The 13,586-nt window shown below is 41.8% G+C and overlaps 1 protein-coding gene across 4 annotated transcripts in view; it reads left to right on the top strand.

Annotated features, from left to right (window-relative positions):
• Positions 1–13,586, top strand: part of DAPK1 (death associated protein kinase 1) — a 176,806-nt gene that overhangs the window by 141,553 nt on the left and 21,667 nt on the right. For all 4 annotated transcript variants that reach the window (XM_081279374.1, XM_081279376.1, XM_081279375.1 and 1 more), the window contains 2 exons: positions 1,413–1,511; positions 5,131–5,208. In XM_081279374.1, coding sequence (XP_081135500.1) covers positions 1,413–1,511; positions 5,131–5,208 — 177 coding nt within the window. The remainder of the gene's footprint in view (positions 1–1,412; positions 1,512–5,130; positions 5,209–13,586) is intronic.

Raw genomic sequence — 13,586 nt, forward strand, 5'->3', positions numbered from 1 at the left:
AATGCCGAGGATTCATTTCTATATTGTTAGGATATTTTATTTTTTTCTTCAAACTAATATTTTATTAAGTACAATATCATTTAGGTACATTTATCTTTATAAAACTAACTTCCTTTTTTGGTAAAAATAGCCCCAAACTGCTGGCCCTTCCTAGGCAGCCCTTGAAATTCTGTGGTTGGCTCTTGGCCTTGCCACCCACTCCCGCATCCCCCAAAGCTGAAAAATCTCCTGGGGTTAGGTGCAGTCTTGGATGAGGTTAGGTGCAGCCGGCTGGATCCATCATGCCTGCTTGAAACAGCAAGGTGTAAGGCAATTGATGTGAGGTCCTCTCTCCAGCAACCACACCTCTGTTAGAGCTGGTGGGGGAGCAACTTCTTCCCCTCCTACCTGAAATATCAGTTCATCAGTAGGTAGCATGCCCATCAGAACTTGTTTGTATATTTTAAATGAGCATGTTTTAACTTCATAACAAAAACAGATGTACAAATAAGCAGCATAAAACAGAGATTCCCAAACTTCATCAAATCACAACACTTTTAGCATCTCAGTAATTTCTATTTCCCCTTCCCCTAGGGCAAAAGAAATACTTTCTACTGATTAAGTAGTTTAGCCCGAACAACTTGGCAGCCATTGAGAAAAATAAAACATAAATTGAAAGAAAATTAATATTTTTATTTCATTCTCACTTAACGACAAGTAGTCAAAGGATGTTTGTGCCTTTTGGCACCAGCTGTCTCATTCCCTGATCCACAAGGATTTTCTCAGGATACCGGTTTCTTACCCCACCAACCACTAACCTCTTGCAAAGATATGATGGCATTGAAAGCAAAGCAATAGAATCTAAGGTGTAGACTCCTAACTACCTCAAAACTAGTAGTTCACTTGGTATCTGAGCCTGGTGGCTACAGCAGAAACCTAAGATATTTCTCAGCACTCCTGTGAATTTACCGCTATGCCCTGAGGTCCTATGGCATGCAGTTTGGGAACCACACGCCTATCAACAGTGAGCATGCCCTTCATGTTTCACCTCAGTAGATTGTCTTCAATAACTGTCCTTCCATCTCCTCTTCCCTTGCTGTGTCTAAATTAGAACTGTGATGCAGATATTGCTGGGACTTTGAGTCTGTCACATCCTGTCATCACAATAGGAAACTTAATTTTAGCTTTCTCTTTTATCCTTTGTAGTTGTATTTTGAAATTACTCTTTAAACAGTAAAGTACTTGAAAATGGTCTGCCTGGCTGGCTTGCCTCTGTGGGAGATGATTCCTCCTCGTCCCAGGGTTCCTCTACCTAATATGGTCTCCTGGAATACATTCCCTAGATATTTTCCTCAATAATTACAAAGTATGAACCAAAGGGTCTCATGAGCAATAACCCTGAGATCTGTTTTGATATTTTTTTCTCTTTCCAGTATGGGCGAACGCCTCTACACCTTGCAGCCAACAACGGGATCCTGGACGTAGTCAGGTACCTCTGCCTGATGGGAGCCAATGTGGAGGCGTTGACCTCGGTGAGTACTGCAGCTTTTGGCAGGAAAGAGCTGTTGGAAACTTCTTGTGCCTCAAGGGCATGAGGGGAAAGGTATTGCTTGGCAACTGCATTCTAGAGCAGACAAGCTGCTATTAAGCTTTAACTCCTCCGCTGCAGTTACATAAACATTTGCCCACACAAACTCAGTTTAATATCTGGTTAATGTTTCATCCTATTCTCATTTCAACAGGCCCCACTCTGCCAGAAATTCCCGCTGGTTCTCACTGGCCATTTGTTTTCTCTGTTACACAACAGTGCCGCTGTAATTTTGATTACATGTATGTGTTTCCCTTTTCTAAATGCTCACCCTCTACCCCAGGGCACTGGAGCCTCCTGGTCCTTTAGAAGGAGCTAGAGGAAAAAGCAGCCATCCTAATGAACAGGGTTCTACTGTTTGCAACCTGAGGCCAGACTGCCTTGAGGCAAGGAGCGGCTCTTTATTGCTTAAAGAGCTCACCTCTGCTGCTAGGTCTCCAAAATAGTTTTAAATAAGACTTACTCAGTTTTCTCACTCCCCAGTTCAGATCTAGTACCTCCTAAGCAGAAGAAATTCTTTGATTCACATTTCATGAACTACCAAAGAGGGACAATAGTTAGGACAATAAGATAATGTCTTCTTACTGCTGTGAAATATCATTTGAGTTGGTGGTGGCTGAGCAGTGGGTCAACTGTCTTTTGCTTGGGAGAATCCTGAAACTCACAGATTGAAGCACTGATGACATAAGGTAATTCTCTAAGGCCAAGTGCTATTTTTTAATATAGTGGCCCCTTTCAGGTCCCTGAGGCTGGAAGTAGAGCTTCATATCTTGGAATTCATCAGAGGATTAGCAAACCATTATCCAGCCCACTGCCTGTTTTTGTAAATACATTTTATTGAAACACTGCCATTCCCATTCATCATTATCCAGCCCACTGCCTGTTTTTGTAAATACATTTTATTGAAACACTGCCATTCCCATTCATCTAAGTATTATCTCTGATTATACGTGCTACATACAATATTAGAGATAAGGAGTTGCAACAGAGACCCCAAAACATGTATGATGTGTTTTATAGGAAATGTTTGCTGACCTCTGTAGGATATTGCCTCCCTGACCGTGTTCATGTTTTTTACGATGTCATTCTCTTTCCAAAAGTAATGAATCTGTTGTGTGCAGTGTTGGCTCTGAGTTGTGCTTTCTCTGCAGGCCTAGTTATTATCAGTACTCTACATGGGATTGGTCCCCTTCTAAGGGCACTTCCTAACCCACTGAAAATCACACATGATGCAAAATACATTTCCTGCTGTGCATGGACCAGGGTCTGATGCTCCATTATCAACTCCACCCAACCCCCGCCCAACCATAATCTTGGAATATTGTCTACTTACTTCATAATAAAGCATTTTTATGGGGAAAGAAAAATATTTTAAAAAGTCTTGATGTTACCTCATTACTAGCTTTGAAGTTGCCAGCAGATGACCTCTGCAAAATCCAGCAGTGTGGGCTATCAGCAGCCCCAACCTCTAGAGGAGCTCACCTCCAGCTTCCACTGCTGTTCCCACTGGTTCCAGGTGCTCATAAAACCCTACTCAGTGCCTCTAAGTTATTCATTCTACAAACACCTAGCATATACTCTACCAGGTACTGCTAACAGGATTATAATAGCAATAAGATATGTGTGTTCCCTCAGAAACTTCTGGAAAATGGGGGAGAGTCTCCACCAAAGAATCCCAATAGCTAATATTGTGACAGGAAAGTAGGGTCCCAAGGGAATTGAGAGGGTCAGAGCCTCTTCCTGAAGGAATCATTACCTGGAGTGTGAAGACTGAGGGGCAGGAAGTGGGCAGAGAAATGTGGAAAGCACTGAGTGCTGTGAATAACTGGGGAAACACAGCATGAAGAATCTCCAGGCAGGTGGAGGAGTGAGCAGGGCTGGAGTGTGCCCTGCTCTTCTGGCCAGGGAAAGGTGGGACTCTTCCTGTTACAGGCCAGGGGATAGCCTGTTACTATTTTGAACAGGGAGGGGTATGATCATTTAGATGGGACTTTCATGCAAAGTACATCACCAAGAGAATAAAACCTTCCAAGTCTTGTCTTTGATCCCCGCTGACCTGGAGAGCACTAGTCTTAGACCATCTTCTGAAGGCCCCAATCACCTGTGCCCATACTTTCCCGCCAGGCCTGCTCTTTTTCTTCCTCAGAGTTCAGTCTCTGTGAAGGCTTTCACATATCAGTAAAGGAACCAGATGATTTGGCATGAACCACTTTCTGGGGATGTGGTGTCCCCTAAGGCACCTGATTCACCCCAGAACAAATGAGAAGTCTTCACCTGCCCATTTCAGAACTTTAAGGAAGGAACTTGACACATTTCAGAACTTTAAAGAAGCAAAGAGAGCTGGGTAGTCCTGCTTCGGAAGCATCCTTCCTCTGGAGCATCCATCTGAGCTCCATCCTCAGCCTGAGATAGGGGTCCTCAGCCTGGCAACTTTGACCCCCACTGGAAACTTGCAACTATCTGGAGACATTTTTGGTTGTAAACAAAATCAGAATTAGGGGATGCTACTGGTACCTTGTGGGTAGAGCCAGGGGTGCTACTAAACATTCAATAAGGTGTTGGACACCCCTGACAACAGAAAAATTTCTAGTCCAAATGTTACAGTGCTGAGATTGAGAAATGTTGGGCTAATGGGACCCTTTGCATGTCTCAGAGAGTAAGCGGAGTTGAGGAATTGGGAGGTTTCCAGGTAGACAGATTTTGGGTGTTCCTGTGGTTATACAGGGATGGAAATTTTAACTGTTCGTTGTTGATAAATATTTATAAAGAAAAAGCAAGGTGAACTTGATTTGTTTGAAAATTGCTTCCATCATTTAAACTTTTGAATTTTGAATGATCTACAAAACTGCAACAGAATAACCCACTAAGCAGTTATATCCCTCTTGGTGATATGGGCACAGTGACAGCTCCCGCCTTCCACGGATGATGCCAAGGGTTCATACATGCAAAGCACCAAGAACTGGGTCTGGCATAGCTTACCAGAAGGTTCTTAATTAATGTTAGCCCTTATGCATACTCATGGTATGAAAACAAATAAATTCATTCAGTATGAAACTGAGGTCTTATGAAGTCTCTAAAAATTTTTAAATCAAAATTGTTTGATTAAGCCTTTTCTTTGGTATGCACAGTGATTACCAGGAGCTGGCATCATTTGAGGGCTCAGTTTGTCTGTATGAGGACTGTTAAGACATTAGCTTGCACTAACTAGAATTTAGCACCTAATGATATTCTTGGTCGTCTTCCTGATTGAAGAGAGGGGCTCAGGATGGAATAATCAGCCAACTAATGCATTTTGATTAACACCCATGGGGGTTGAGACATCTCTTTGTTATACCCCAAGACATCACACAGTGATTGTTCCTCTGTCTTGTCTTTTCCTGGGCAACCAAATAAGGATTCTCCAGATAAAGAAACACTATAGGACATACTTTTTGTTTACCTGATTTGCTGCTGATGTCTGTTACTTTTCTACCTCAGACCCACAGATTAGGTGTGTGGAAGACACATACAGCTGTGTTTTGCACAAAAAAAAAAAAAAAAAACTTGTAATTTTTCACCAACAGGATGGAAAGACGGCAGAGGATCTTGCTAAATCAGAACAGCATGAGCACGTGGCTGGTCTACTTGCCAGACTCCGAAAGGTGAGAAATTCTGTTCATCTATAAGAAATTCCGTTTGTTTGTTTGTTTATTTTCTGTGGTGCTGGGGATTGAACCTAGGGGCTTGCACGTGATAGGTAAGAGTCCAACCATTGAACTACCTCCCCAGCTCTCTACCTGTTCTTATTTTAAAAATTCTCAGACTTCCCCACGTTAATTATTATTGAACAGAAGGAAGCTTTGGACATAGGTTTTAGCAAGAGCACCTGTCCCTGTCCTATGGTTTGCACATCAATTTGGTATAAGTACATAAGCTCCCCATTTGATTTCTTCATCCAGAGGTAGACTTGAAAAATAATTTGACTTTTTAACCATTGCTGTGTATGGTCTTTATCCTGTACTAACCATTTCCATAAAGTAGAGTGGAAATGAGAAAGATGACTGCTTTTTTCTTTTGTGTTTTGAGTTTCCAGGAATCACTTATGCTCCTGTTTATCAAACATTGTTACTCTGAGGTTTATAGAAACATGACAAAAAAATAAGTAAATGCAGATGTACCCTTTGCAGCCTACCTCATACATAGCAATTTCATCAAGAGTCTTCAAAATAGACCCTTTAAGCTAGGAACCTTGTTGTATGCACAAAATGTTCACTTTGGTGTTATTTAAATCGAATAGGTCTTAGTTGGAAGAGTAAAATGCATAGAGAATTCCTGGGCTTCAAAGTAAAAGATAAATTCTATGCACATTATAATTCCTACTATGTTAAAATGCTTACAAAGAAAATAACAGTCGTATCTTTTATTTTTGCTATTGTGAGTTAACATTTTTTAAAAACACTACTGTATAGCTCCAAGTTTCCTCTAATGATCATGAAAATAATTTTCACAAAACAAATTTTCTACAGAAATAAATAGATAAATTAGTTGATTGTCCAAGACATGCTCTGGATACCCCACAATGTTCCTGACATATAGCCCAAAGAGTACCTGCCACAGAAAGTTTGTTGTCATACCTTTGATGTCCACTAGAAGATTGAAGTTTCATAGTTGTCCCATGGTCTTGGAGGGATGTTATAGATTGTAGTAGTTTCTTTCTTTGTATGGAATTTAGATTTGGAAATAACCAACTGTTTAAAGTGTGTGTGTGTGTGTGTGTGTGTGTGTGTGTGTGTGTGTATATATATAAAACCCTTTGAAGTTCACCTGATGGAGAGAGAATGTCATGGATCGTTATTTTCACACCTTTCTGCTTTTGGTGCTGTGAGGGGCCACAAAGGCACCAGGTAGATGTTGGGTCAACTCCTGGGCCACTGGAGTAACTCCATTTCCCCTCTTTTCTCAAGATTCAAGAGAGAAGTCTAGAAAAACTTACCCAGCCTAACTCACCTGTTCATACAGGACACAAGTAAAGTCATTGTCAGCTAAGTGTTTTCTTGCTTGTGCACTGTGGACTGTCCTTCTGTGAGTGACAATTTGGACTAGAAAGACAGAAAACTTTTTGTTTACAAGCAAAATAAGGTAGATAATGAACTTTTAACATGAAATTTCCTAATTTTTAAATTCATCTTATTGAAGCAATGTCAGCAGCCTAACAGAACATAGCCACGGTCCCTGTTTGCAATTTCTGTTTTTTGCTGGATTATATAGTTGGTAACCTTATATTGGGTGTAGAATCTTATGTTTATCGACAGACTGTTCAGATAAAAGGACTATTTTCAATTGGTTACCCACCATCTACCAATAGTAGACTGGTGCCAGGCGCCACCCACACACCTATAATCTCCGAGACTCAGGAGGCTGAGGAAGGAGGATCGAAAAATTCAAGGCCAGTCTCAGCAACTTTGTGACACCCTGTCTCAAAAAAGACTGGGGATGTAATTCAGTGATAAAGTGCCCCTGGCTTCAATCCCTGGTAAAAACAAACAAACAAACAAACAAAACAAAAACCCACGAAAGTTATGCTGGGTTTTCCACAGGGTGGATAAGCACAGATTATTGGTCGCTCACTACTGGGTCTCTCACTACTGGGTCTCTCTAGTGTCCACTGGTAGAAAGCACACTTTGCTAAGACTAGAAAGGGTTTTGGGAATAGGCATACCACTTTCATTACATATGTAAATATGCATGGTAAGGTATTCTTAGATTTCCAAAACACCACAGAGAGATTTCAGCTCCCCTACAGCCCCTGGTCTAGCTAGGATTTCTGAAGATCACTGTTGTTCCTTCCCAGATGTTTGCTGGCCCTTGCTCAGCTCCCACAGAGGGCAGCACTTGTTACACTCAGACAGTCTGGAAAATGCAGTGGCTTTGTTCATACTTGGCCTCGAGTGCTGATCACCATCTCAGAAACTCCCACGGGAATGGGCAGTCAGCTTATCTTTTAAGCAAAAATTAGCTGAAAAATCATGGCTTCCAATAATCCATCACAGGAGACAACTTCCTTTGGGAGAGAGAGAGATATTTTATAGCACTCTGCTGTGTTTTGCTGCCATCTCCTTCTAGGAATGGTCTTTTCTTTTATTTAAAAATAGATTGCCAGGCTGCATGCAAACCCAGATGTTCATGGCAAAAACAGACTTGAAAAAAATGAGTAAATTGCTCAGGGGGAAAAAAATTAAAAAAAGACATAAAAGGAGAGCATCAAAATAATGCCAGGTTTGGACTGGGATTGGTACAGTAAAAAGTCTTTCTCCCTTAATCTATTACCAAATTTTCTGCACCATTCTTAGATTATTTCTATAATTAAAATAAAAGAAGCCTGTGGAGTGCTCCATCCATGTGTTTTAGGAAAGGGTGGCTGTTTTCCAGCTTAGAATTTTGAATTTAATATGATGTGCGTTCCTGCACTGTCTCAGTTTCTCCTATTGATTGTCACCATTGTGCTTTTGATATCTGAGTTTTAAAAAGAATGCTGGGAGGGGGAATATTACAATATTTAGTATTTTACCATTATCCTATGATTTTTCTCCAAAGGAAAATCAACACAAAGAACATTAATTTTAATGCTCCTGATTGAAAGACATTATCTTTCTTGCACTTAGAACCCAAGGAAAAAGTCCCCCCTTCCTTTTCTCTTTGAGAGGCACAATACAGGCTCGCAGCGAAAGAGTGGAGACTTGGGTGTACAACAGCCTGGGTTCCCATTCCCTCCTTTCGAGAGTCTTGCTGGGCAACCCAAGAGCTTAGAAGCTCTTTGTCTCTGTGTCCCCTTTTGTCCAGTGGAGTAAGTGTGGTGCCATCTCCCAGTAAGGGTCAGATGGGTTGCTATAAGTGATGTCCTGAGAACAGTACCTGCACACATAATTGCCATGTGTTTGCAGTCATGATAGACTGTAGAGCACTGTAGTCAAGCCCCTGTAAAAGCACTCTTGGAGTAGGTGTTAAGGTGTGGCAATTGTGGTGGGGACCCAGCAGATTCATCTGTGATAACAATCATTTTTAACTCTCAGTATGTTTGGCCAGCACTGTAATTTTACAATAGTCCCATGGTTCACAGAGGAGGATGTTCCTGAGGGAAGTCTGGCATCCAAGAGGGTGAGCAACATGCTAATAAGTGCAGAACTGCAACTGAGACCTGAGGTAGCAGTCTCTGCTTTTAGTGCCTTTCAGCCAGCACAGGGCTGCTGTGGTGTAGATGCCTTACCACTGAGCACAATGGTCTTTCTAGATACCTTGCTGAGCCTGTACAGAGCAGCCCTGCCTTGAATCAGATCACACATTGTCTCCCAGTGGAGTGGGCCAGGCTTCTGTTCCCTTCAGCAGCATCTTCTTCTTCTAGAATTCCTGTTCTTTTGTATTTATTTGCCTTCGCCTTCCTTCAAATCACTTGACTTCAGATTCCTGATGAGCCAAAAGAGGAGGAGTGATCTGCTGAGAATTTCTAATTGCATTCTATCTTATTTTGGCTTTTGTTATTTGAATATTTTTAGAATAAGTCCCAAAATAAATAACTAATTGACACTTAGGTACACCTGGATTCTAGAATTTGAATATTGGAAATGATCAAGCTGTGAAAACAGCATCCTTGGAGACTTTATGGGGATGAGGGTTGTAGGTTGCAGTGGGAGCAGCCAATACCTGCTGAGAAAGCCAAGGCAATATATAATTTGCAGTTATAATTTGTGTCACCTGGTGGAAGAGACTGTTCACAACCAGGATACAATGGGGTTCCAGAGAGAAGAGAATATATTACACTTCGGATCATTTAATATCATTTTTCTGTCAATGATATTTTTCCTCAATATTTTCCAGTGTCTCTTATATGTGTGCCATTGGTGTATTTTTGGTGGCAGGGATGTCCTGCCTTTTCAGGATGTTTCTGGTCCTTGGCCTCCAAGCATCTAACATCATAGCATTCTTTCTCCACCTTCATTATGAAAATGAATAAGCAAAAACAAAACAAAATAAACAAATAAACAAAAAAATCCTGCCTCCACACACTCCCTGAAACCCCTCTGCTGGTACCACCTTCTGTAAGTCACCATAGATTGATCCAGAACACATTCATGGGAGAAATCATTATCTGGGAAAGCCAGGTTGTCACCATTCTATTTAGTTTCCATGGGGGCCAATTAGCAAAACCAATGCCTCCTATGTTTTCACCTCTCATCAGTTGACATTGCCTAGGAATGGATTTTTGCACATTTGCTAGGTTTGGCTTTTGAAAATGATAAACAGATCCCCTTTTTTATCTGCCAGCAGAAGAAGGCAGAAGAGCAGGAGAGGTGTTTTGCTTTATTAGATAATGCAAGGGTTGACTCATGGGGTCATAGAGTTTGTAGTTAGTGTATTCAAGGGACCCAAGTGAGCCCCCCACCCAACTCTGGGTGGTGTGGGGTCTGAGGGATGGCCAGGCCGTGAAGAAGGAAGAATATGGGGAAGGGCTGATCTGTGTAGTTTACTCTGGTTCAATTCAACATGGAGTGAATTGGGGCAGTGGGTGCTGGAACCTGTGGTTTTGTCCTAACTTGGTGACATGACAGTAGGGTCTTGAAGTCAGCCCTGGTGGAGCATTTACACCCCAGAAATCAGAAATCCTTCAAATCAGGTTTCCACTTTCTCATTGAGCTAGCTTACCAGGACACTCTTCCTTTGGGTGTTTCTGGAAGCCCCCACAGTTTTACTGTGACTGGCAGTTGCCACCTTATAACAAAAAGGATGTTCCCCCTTCTACTGTATCCTGTGCAGCTCCTGCCCTTTCAGCCCTGTGAACCTATTCAAAATTGTGATTGCTTAGCCTAACCCAGTTCTTCTAGAAAAAGATGGGATTCTTGTCACCATAGGCAAGGAGAGGGCTGCATTTAGAGCTTGCATTGGACTCCATTTTTACTAAATCTGTCCCTGCAAGTCCCATTCTTATCTGATGTTAAAATAATAGTTTCAGGGTTTTGGTGAGTTTGCTTATTTTAGTTTAATTTTTGTTCTAATCAGATTTTCCATAAGCTGATATTAATGTAGTTTACTTTTGCTAAGCCTAAGCCTAGACAGTGGAGAGGTGTCCAGGAATAGTTTGGAAAATAGGACTATATTGGGAGTTGCCCAGAATTAAAAATTCACCATGAGTAAACTGCATTTGCATAACTAGGAGTTGCTGCTCTCTTCCATCTGTTCTAATTGCATTCTGTCACATGTGGAAGCCATATCACCTCTTGGTGCTCTTATCTGGGTTTCTCAGATTGTGAATGGTTTTCCCTGTCACCCTGCAGAGGTTTAGTCATCTCTTCTGATGAGAACATGAAAGCTAAATTGCCAGAAGAAAAATGTGCTGGAAAAAAGGACACTGGAAACCCAAAAATTCACCAGGATGCAAAGAGCAGTGCAGTTACCTAATAATATCCATGTATGCATGCATTTAAAAGATAGCCCAGTGTCTGTGGTATGCCAGCCAGATCTCCCCAGGACCCAGCACTGGAGATTTCTCCAATGAACTCAGAGAACACAGTGAACACAAAACAGAAGGGAAAAGATCCAGTCAGTGAACAAATAAGAAAACTATAGACAGTATGAGATAGATCGGGGGTTGGCAAATAGTGGCCTAGAATCCAAAGCCAGTCCACCACCTATTTTTGTAAGTAAAGTTTTATTAGAACCTAGCCTTAACTCTTCGTTTACTCTTTTCAGTGGCTTGTTTGCATACAGGACAGAGCTGCAACCAGGACCATGTGGTCCTTTACAAAATGATTTGCTGCCCCCTAGTGTATGTGCTTTGCAAGGGATTAAATAGATGAATGAATTGATTCTGTGTTCTGAGGGGGCAGGGAGCTGTTGTTCCCTGGTTGATCAGCAAACCTGGGAGAAGCCAGCCAGAGGAAGGGTTGGAGAAAGCAGAGAGAGAATAGTGGGTGCAAAGGGCCTGGGGCCTGAGAAAGTAAGAGTTAAGTTTTTTCAAAGGAACAAACAGGAAAGGAGGCTGACTGGGCCAGGGCTAAAGCTTGAGCACTGTGGTGCAGTCAGTGAGTGATGCCTGATAGGACTGGAGAGGAAGCACAGCCTATGAACCTTGATGAGAAGACTGGTTTGGCCCAGCATTGTGAAACAAGCTGGTGTTGGACCTGATTGGTTTGGAAATCTCCTAGCTGTTCAGGCTGCAGTGTCAGGGTCGGTAGGAGGAGGAGCAAAGGACCCTGGTAGGAGGTGATCTTGGAAACCAGGTGAGATGTGTTGATACTTGGTTGGGGATTGTCAGGGCTCTATTATTATAAAACCTTGGATATAAATACAAGTGGAAGCTCACATTCCTGTATATATTCTCAAAGGGAATGATTAAAGCTAAGAAATAGGTAAATATTACATGTCCTAAAAGTACACCTTTATGACCACCTGGAAAATTCTAGCTCAGAATTCTGCACTACTAATAGTTAGGGACTATATTTTCTTCCCAACCCAGTTTTTTGGTATGCAGTGAGGGGAGTGCTCACTCACTCTTGGACACCCCAGGCCTCATGTGTGTTCCAGTCACAAAGACTTCAGGGGACACACACAGCAGAATATTTCAAGGCCAAATTTAGATAACACAAAATTCCCATCTGTTCACTCTCCCAGGGGTATTTGTAGGATAAGCTCCTACCTGGACCATCCATTGAGGACCAAACCAACCCAGGTCTCAAGGTGGTATTGTGGCTCCTTAATAAAGTTTGACCATGCGTGGAATTTTGTGCACCCTTCCAAACAAATTAATATTTATAGCACCTTCTAGAACTACCCTAGAGTTTTTCCTGTTGAGTTGGAGACTCTGAATTGATGAAAACCACCTTCCTAGGGAGAGGACTCTGGACCTTCCTGTCCTTGCTGCGCCATCTTGTGGCAATATGTGAAAGTTCACCCTCAGCCCTTGAGATTTCAGAAACCTATCATGGAAGGTTAAGTCAAATTGAGTTGTGTTTAGATTCTCCAGGGTTCTCAGTGAAAAGGATAAGAGGTCTTGGATTTCTTTAGAAGTGAAAATACCCAAGGATATTTTGCTTTTCCTTGCTTTTCTTAACCTTTTCTTAACCTCTGTCTTCTCAGAGCCGAGGTTAATGGCAAATGGGTCCATCTCATCCCAGGCCAATAGCTCTTGGTGGAAAGGGCAGGATGCACCAGGCAGATATTAGATGGTACTGGGCACAGGACAGGAGGGAAAGTGGCACAGTGGCCCCTTTCATGTTCTCAGCCTTTTGATAATATTAATTCTGCCTATCCAAGAGCAAGGTAGATCTTTCCATCTTCTAAGTTCTTCTTTGATTTCTTTTTTTAGTGTTCTGTAGTTTTCATTGTATAGATCTTTTACCTCTTTTGTTAAGTTGATTCCCAAGTATTTTATTTATTTTTTTTGAGGTTATTGTAGTTGGGGTAGTTTTCCTTTCTGAGGATTTGTCAGCCTTTTGAAAGCCTTTATCTGCATGCTATCCATTGGTCCCCATTTGAAAAGTTAGAATGTGTGTTTGATTGTATGATCACCTAGAATTGAGGACATCATAAAAGCCAGGCTTATTTCTGGGGTAAAATAAGATTTTTGTGAGGACAGTTACTTTTTGGGAAACAGCATGTGAGCTTGTGACTGATTCTGAGATGGTGCATCCCTCTTCAGGTTATGGCTCATTTTTCAAATAAACAGCATCTCTGAGAAAGAACAGAAGCCCACATAGCTTCCTGGGATGCAGAAGATTACTCACACTGAGGCCAGAAAGTGGAATGAGGTGCTAAAATGATATATGCTTTCTGTCTATGAAAATCCAGGCAGAGAGGATCTTTCTCATTTTACCTGCTTCTTTTATTGTCATCACTTATAAGTCTACTTAAAATCAAGGTGTCCCCAGAGTCATGTGGTCCTTGAGACAATATACAAATGAGGTGGTGTCTTCCCAGGGCATGAACTGTGCATGTACTGCTTGGAAGGTCTTTAGTGCTTCTATCTCCAGCACACAGCTTTGAGATTCTG

The sequence above is a fragment of the Spermophilus citellus genome (genome assembly GCF_964194105.1).
Source record: "Spermophilus citellus genome assembly, chromosome: 2".
In the NCBI taxonomy this organism is placed as follows: Eukaryota; Metazoa; Chordata; class Mammalia; order Rodentia; family Sciuridae; genus Spermophilus; species Spermophilus citellus.